Below are 7,771 nucleotides of genomic sequence, written 5' to 3' on the forward strand. Positions count from 1 at the left end.
AGAATACAGACGGAGAAGCCTGTCATTCCTATTTTCACCAGTGTATGTGTGGTGCAGTTACACGCCGGTACAGTAGGTGGCGGTATAAACACATCTGACTGTTGAGTCCCGTAGCTAGGGTGCAAAGAGGAAGACTCAATATTTACATGGGAGATGAGAGTTGTGTAAGGTGAGTGAACCTACGTTTTTAGCAAATATTAAACACAAAAAGGCCACGGTTTTCCAGTGAGCTATCAGAGTGGAGCTGATTATACCTAAAAATGTCACCCGACGTCCAATTTAACGAATCAACAACCTGCTCGTTAGCTAGCTCAGTTAGCCTCAAGTGACCTACGGCATCAGTTATGTGTACATAGTTAGCTTTAATGGTATGTATTCATAGATTTATTTTAACGTTTTTATGGCAAAAACGTTCTTGACATAAAACTATAGCATGTAAACCGGCCACAAGTAAAAGAGGATAGCATATAGAGTACGGACATCACCTTCCCGTTAAAAATGCAGGGGAAAGGTGAGCAAAACAAAACTGCATCAATAATGTTACTTAACAAACCAACCAGCTGATCTGCAGGAGAAAAAACGGCCTGAAACCATGAAGTACAAGGTTGTACTGACATCTCACGCGTTGTCTTTCCATATTCCGAGTCAGGCTTTGGTGTTAATACAAAAAAAAAAGTAAACTTACCAACAGTAAGAGCAAAGTTAACAAAAACATGTATTTAAAATGCTGACAGTGATTCAGCAGTTTATACTCAGGTGGGGACTTCAAGTATCACTCTACAAGTACTTGAGTGGATGATAGGCTCTTTTTAGGAGTACATGTTGAGCGCTTACTGAAAAAACTGAAGGTTAGGAGTTTATTATCAGAATAATTTCATCTTAATTTAGCAGCTATTTAGCAGTTAGCTTGTACATACTACATTCTTGAGTGTTACAGTTTATGGAGACATTATTTACAGGCTTATATGTGGCTGTCCATATACTTTTCTACCAACTCATTGTCTAGTGCACATCACATATGCACATTATGATCTGGTGTCTTGGCCATCTTTAAGCCTGAGGAGACAGCAGCATTGATCTAATTTTTGTTCTGCAAACCAATACTAGTGAAACTATCTTCTTACTTGTGTAATCTTCTATCACTTACCAACACATGTAATGATTCTCACTCATCTAAAAAGCTGATCTAAACTGTTCCCAGGATTTGCTCTGAACTTGATAAAAGTTTCTCCACCCTGGTCATTCAATAACCTTTAGAACCCAATTCAGCTAATGTATTTTTTTTCCCCCTTAGAGGGTTCAACATGTGTAACCGAAGAGTACAATTGCTAATTCTGACAGTGTCTTTAGTCCTTGTCTTTTTATGCTATGGTTGATTGTACAATATTTTGTGACTTAATAACCGTGTTGACCAAGTTTTCCTTAGAAAAAAGCATTTAATCTCAATTAACCTCATGGGTAAATATAGGTATATAAATAAATATTAATAAAGTGCACCTTATTCTGTCATCTTTCTCTCCAGGAGTGATCATCTCATGTTGATGCAGGACAGCTAAGATGTGTTTTTCCATCATGGAGGCTGTAGTTGACTTCCTGAATGTGTTCATCAATGAGGCCAGTAGATTTTCTGTGACATTCAGCCTCTTCCTCATTTTTCTGGGCCTTCTCTACTGGTGAGTGAATGCCACGATCTCTGTTTGTGATCTTGTAACTGCTGTAGCATATAATATACCAGACGCATTTATAAAGCCGATGGTGTAAATGACTCGAATTGTAAATCTGTGGACAAAATTTGTGTAAATGTTTGATCCATATTTGTTACTGTATTGTGTTTTATTCTTTTCATTCAGCCCTCAGCATCACATTTGAACTGTTTTGCCTCTAGGTATTCAGTCTACCCCTTCTCAGTCCTGTCTCGATGTGGCATCAAACATCCAAAGCCAGTTCCTTTCTTAGGCAACATATTTATGTTTCGCCAGGTAAGATGCTGGAATACAAAGAAAGACCTGAATAATCTCCAACATCTGCTTCAGTTTCCATCAAATTAGGATTTACCTTTATTTTCTACTTCTTTGTGTTGGTCCTTGTATGTTTCTGTTCTGTGTGCAACTCACAGAGTCATTAGCCCTGCCATATTGTTACATTTTCTGAAATTGAAATTAGGCAACAGTCCAAATATTAATTTGTCTCAAATGTGGAATTATATCCGGACTGATCTCATGGTGTTTTAAACATTCTTTTCAGGGGTTTTTCAGCCCTATGTCTGACCTTATAAAGACATATGGTAGGGTATGTGGGTAAGTAAAAAGTACTTCATTCGCCAGCATCAGAAATTAAGTTGTTGTTTAATGTGACATGGTGTATTTCAGGTATTATTTGGGCCGCAGAGCGGTGGTGGTGATAGCAGACCCTGATATGCTCAGACAGGTTATGGTCAGGGATTTCAGCAGCTTCCCTAACAGAATGGTGAGGACATTAATCAGATCATGTAGATGTACAAGATGTGTGTATTCGTGATTTCAGCACAAGCCTCAGTGATATATTTTAACCGACATTTGGCCTGTTGTTTCCTGCTTTTTTGTGCAGACTCTTCGCTTTGCCACCAAGCCCATGACTGACTGTCTGCTCATGTTGAAGAACGAACAGTGGAAAAGAGTTCGGAGCATTCTGACCCCATCCTTCAGTGCTGCCAAGATGAAAGAAGTGAGATAATAATGTTCAGATTAATTGAGAGAGAGTTGTTACTGATTGTAAAATATTCTTTACTAGATTACATATTTCACAATGTCAAATTTTAATGTACACTGTGTATTCAATATAATGAAATCAAAGTTTCATATAATAAGAAGGGTTAGGGTCATCTAGTCCTCTGATATATGATGTCTTTGCTTTTATTCAGACTTATACAGAATTGTTAGCAGTTATAACAAGTGTCATTATATCTGTGTTGGATGTAGATGGTTCCGCTGATCAACACAGCCACTGATTCCCTGATGAACAACTTGAATGTCCACGCTGAGTCAGGAGAGGCCTTCGACATCCACAGGTATCCACAAACACAGTAAGGTTACGGTATGAAATTGTCTTTTTCTGTTTTCTCGTTTTGTTATTTGTGTACATGTTCTTCAGGTGTTTTGGCTGCTTCACCATGGATGTCATTGCCAGTGTGGCATTTGCCACTCAGGTTGACTCACAGAACAACCCAGATGACCCATTTGTCAGCCACGCTCAGATGTTCTTCTCCTTTTCTTTCTTCAGGCCCATCATGATGTTTTTCAGTCAGTCAATATCACTACTTTATTGCATTTGAGAGATTTGCATATGTCCTTCATGAATTTTGGAATGTTAGCTTTGGTGACTCCCAACAAACTTGTGTGTTTGTGCGTTCAGTTGCTTTTCCTTCCATCACGGCTCCTCTGGCGAGATTCATCCCCAACAAAAGACGAGACCAAATGAATCAGTTCTTCATCAACAGCATTCAGAAGATCATCAAGCAGAGAGAGGAGCAGCCGCCTGAGCAGGTGAATCTTACAGACTTGAAACAGTCTGAAACAAAATGCAACTTTTTGCTGTGTATTTAAAGGCTTTTAAAAGGGTTTTACTGTTATTTCTTTTCTTGCCCATTTGCAGTAGTTGATACTGTTTTCTTCATTAACACAATATGTGATGTTTTGTCGTTTAAATTATTATCTTTTGTACGTAGAGGCGTAGAGACTTCCTCCAGCTGATGTTGGATGCTCGAACCAGCGAAGACAGTGTGTCTTTGGAACACTTTGACACAGCAAACCACACTGATGAACTCCATCAGAGGAACCAGCAGACACAGCTGTCAGCCTCAGATCAGGACAGCAGCCGTCCTCACCCACAAGAGTCACCCGTCAGGCGGCCACAGAAGAAAATGATGACTGAGGATGAGATTGTGGGTCAGGCTTTTGTCTTCCTCCTGGCAGGCTACGAAACCAGCAGCAACACGTTAGCCTTCACCTGCTACCTCCTGGCCCTCCACCCTGAATGTCAATGCAAAGTGCAGGAAGAGGTGGATGATTTTTTCACCAGATATGTGAGTTTGTTGGATTACGGCGTGATCCGATTGTTTTGCTCCATGTATTTATGACATGAGATGACAGATGTGGACAGTTATTGATTTACGTTGTGCTCCCTGTTGTTGTAGGACTCACCAGATTACACAAATGTCCAGGAGTTGAAGTATTTGGACATGGTTATAAGTGAAGCGTTACGCCTCTACCCACCTGGATTCAGGTAAAGGAAAGATGGTCACTGAGGCTACAGTATACATGTTTACTAGATTTACAAATGTTACAGTTTTACTGCTCTTATATTGATCTCTTCCGTGGCATTTTGTCCCACCAAGGTTTGCACGAAACACCGAACGTGACTGTGTGGTGAACGGTCAGTTCCTTCCTAAAGGAGCAACACTGGAGATCCCAGCAGGTTTCCTCCACTATGACCCAGAGCACTGGCCAGAGCCAGAGAAGTTCATCCCTGAAAGGTGTTTCCCTTCTCTCTGAGTCTATACAGTACGTGGAAGTCGATAAATTTAAAATGGCTCCACCAGCAGTTGACTTAGAAGTGTGCACCAGCTAATCAAAGTGTTGACGTATTAAACATTACTTTTCAGAACATATTATTTATACCACTTCATAACAGCCCAACACAACCATGAAACATTTGTGGATTACATTATAGCATGGCAGTGATCTGATGTGGTCACAAAATGGTTGTGATATCATCTCAGTCATACAGGTGATGAATAAATCAAATAAATACAAACTATGAACAGTGTGTTAGAGCCATGGTACGGTTTATTTACATTGCATGGCACTGCAATTCTTACTAGATTATTAATATTAAGAACCTGAATGAAGCCATCTTGCCAGACTTCAGGTTGTGTGTTTGTGGCTGATCCACACTTGTGAGGACCAATCAGCAGTCTTTAAGGAAGTACTGGCTGCTAAGGGAATGTTTTAGGTCTCGGTTAGTCCATGATAGATGATTCTCAGATGGTTCTGTCTAACAAACCTTCTGGCTCTTTGTGTTAATAGTTTACTAAAAACTATGATCAAATCTTAACTCAGACTTGTGAGTCTGCATGAAAACAAGTAAAGACATCTTTGAATTCATCATTTGGGCTTGAAGAGATCCGAACAGTAGATGGAGAGAATGTTTGTTGGACAGTTTCATGCAACTGCACATTTAGCTTGTGGTCTTGTTTGGTAACTGTCACTGACCTGATGCCTAGCAGAATAACTTTTATCATCATCTACCATGACTGATGTAGAGTCTGGTTTCGTTTTGACATGTTTCCTGTAAGCGTTGTGTTACACAAACCTCGTGCAGTTGCAGTTGACTACATTTCTTTTAGTGGATAACTATGTCTAGGTTGTTTATTGATTATTTCAACTGTAACTAACTGAAGCATATTGTTTCCCAGTGGTTCAGTGGCAAACATATCTCAAACATGTCATACTGTAAAGGTTTTATAGTGCTTAAAATTGGCTGGCAAGACTGATTTTATCTGAGTTTTATACCAGTGTATAAAACACCTGAAGGGATATGGAGATTTGTTTGTAGGAGTTTTAAAGTTGTATTTAAACCAATATTTTTACACTGATGGTGTGACCTTTTTTTTCTACAACTTTTAATTCTCCCAAAAATGCAACTTGTGGTTGATCCCCAGGTTTACACCAGAAGCTAAAGCCAGTCGACATCCATTTGTTTACCTGCCGTTTGGGGCCGGCCCCCGTAACTGTGTGGGAATGAGGCTCGCCCAGCTGGAAATCAAAATGGCTTTGGTTCGTCTCTTCCGTAGGTTCAGCATCGTGGCCTGCTCTGAGACCAAGGCAAGTTGGAGTAGCTGCCTGGGAAAATAGAAAAAGATTAAGTGAGAGTCAGTCATCAATGCATTAGTTAAAGACATGCAGTTATCATATGTGTATTATTTGCATTATAAAAACAAACTGAAAATGTCAGAGAATCTGTATAATGTACCATAAAAAGTATGAAAATGTATTAAATTTACTTCTTTCACACATTTGGAAATGAATGATTTGTGTAGAGATGGCTAAAAGCTGGTACTTCATCACCTTTATTTTATGTACTTTTATACCACATATATTCATGTGAATGTTGAAAATGTCATCTTCATTGATTGCTAATAATTGTACCACCAGTGAAGTTTTTTTGACATCTCAGATTGCTATAATTTGGGAAAAATATTGAATAAGTCAGTGTGCATCTCTCAACTATTTCCACATTTGTTATGAGCATATTCTTTAACTTAGAACACTGTTTTCATCTTTCAGGTTCCTCTTGAATTGAAGTCATCAAGCACTCTGGGACCTAAAAATGGCATATTTCTAAAAATCACAAAGAGAGACATGGGAGAAAGTGAAGCCAGTTCTCCATCAGATGGTTAGAAAACTCTCCATTCATCTTCTTGTAAGGCAGAGCAGTTCTTCGACAAGCTACAAAGAGCCCATGAGCAAAGAAACAAAGGCCAGTGGTGCTGAAACCAGCTTAAAAAATATCCTCATTTCCACCGCAAAATTAAGAAGGATGTAGTGCTTTTAAAAATTCTCTTAACTTGCCTTAACTTGAGGATGTGTACAGACCTGAGACAAACAATGTTCAAACACTGGATTGTTTTCAACATACACACAGAGTGGACAGTGGACGCACCTTCTCATTCAATGTTTTTTATTTACTTACGTTATTTTCTACATTGTAGATTAATACTGAAGATGAACACTTTTTTGTTTACAACATAATTCCACATGTATTCTTTTATAGCAGGAGTGGGCAATTAATTTTCATATGGGGCCACATGAGAAACTTTGACGGTTGTTAAGGGCCGGACCAGTACACTTAAAAGCTCTGCTCAATATATATCTCAATAAAAATAGTAAATGAAACAATACAATGATGTACAATGCCCAACTCTTGAATCTCTGCTCTCAGATCCCAAACTCGTTTAAGCACCTTGTCCAGGCTGAGCCATCTGACAGCTGTCTGGTAACCAAGGTCGCCATGTTCACTCTCATCTGCTCCAAAAAGACAACAAACTGTCTGTAATTCAATGCTCTTGCCCTGATGAAGTTAACTACTTTAGCTACAACATCAGTCACGTGGTTGATTTTTAGCACTGACTTACACAGCACCTCCTGATGTATAAAACAATGCAAAAATGTCAGTTTCTGTTCTGGGTTTATTTCAGTCACTTTATCTTGCATCCGTTTCAAAAGTCCAACATTTTTCCCTGTCAAATTTGGACAGCCATCAGTTGTAATCATAGTATAGCCTTTGGTATGAAAAAACGCCATCATATACATCGTATATTGTACAAATAACAAGTCAAAGGAAAGAGACATACATTGTAGAATTGTAGTAATTGTGGGCTGACTGATTTACTGATTATCAGTATTTTATTTTTTACTGATTTACGGTAATAAATAAATTTAAAAATGGCGCTACTTTGGCTCTGAACCTTTATCTACCTGTGGTCGCTCTGTCTTCTGGAGTGATTTGATTGGTTATACGTCACAAATAAAACTCCTTTAACTTAACATCTGTAAACAAAACAAAACCGTATCAACAAAGTTTTCTGTTAGTTTGTGATCTTCTAAGTTTAATTCCAAGATTTTAAATACTTTCATTTACTGCAAATGAATATCTACTCCAAATGTCTCACTAATAATCATTATCAGCCTTAAAAACTCACAAAACTCCCCTCTATACTCGACCACACTTAGTA

At 38.6% G+C, this 7,771-nt stretch overlaps 1 protein-coding gene across 4 annotated transcripts; it reads left to right on the forward strand.

The window, feature by feature from the left end:
- Positions 1-107: 107 nt before the first annotated feature.
- Positions 108-7,490, forward strand: tbxas1 (thromboxane A synthase 1 (platelet)). Of its 4 annotated transcripts, none has more exons than XM_023281339.3 (14): positions 108-169; positions 1,523-1,673; positions 1,886-1,979; positions 2,245-2,297; positions 2,370-2,466; positions 2,587-2,703; positions 2,958-3,046; positions 3,130-3,278; positions 3,391-3,521; positions 3,704-4,060; positions 4,172-4,260; positions 4,373-4,510; positions 5,699-5,861; positions 6,324-7,490. In XM_023281339.3, exons 2-14 carry the CDS (start codon positions 1,558-1,560, stop codon positions 6,435-6,437), a joined length of 1,707 nt encoding a protein of 568 aa, XP_023137107.2. In that variant the 5' UTR covers positions 108-169; positions 1,523-1,557; the 3' UTR covers positions 6,438-7,490. The 4 variants fall into 4 exon arrangements, with proteins under 4 accessions (XP_023137107.2, XP_035809246.2, XP_023137108.2 ...); XM_035953353.2 differs by having other exon boundaries at positions 2,245-2,284; XM_023281340.3 differs by lacking the exon at positions 2,245-2,297.
- The last annotated feature ends 281 nt before the right edge of the window (positions 7,491-7,771 follow it).

Source organism: Amphiprion ocellaris, chromosome 3 (genome assembly GCF_022539595.1).
Source record: "Amphiprion ocellaris isolate individual 3 ecotype Okinawa chromosome 3, ASM2253959v1, whole genome shotgun sequence".
Lineage (NCBI taxonomy): Eukaryota > Metazoa > Chordata > Actinopteri > Pomacentridae > Amphiprion > Amphiprion ocellaris.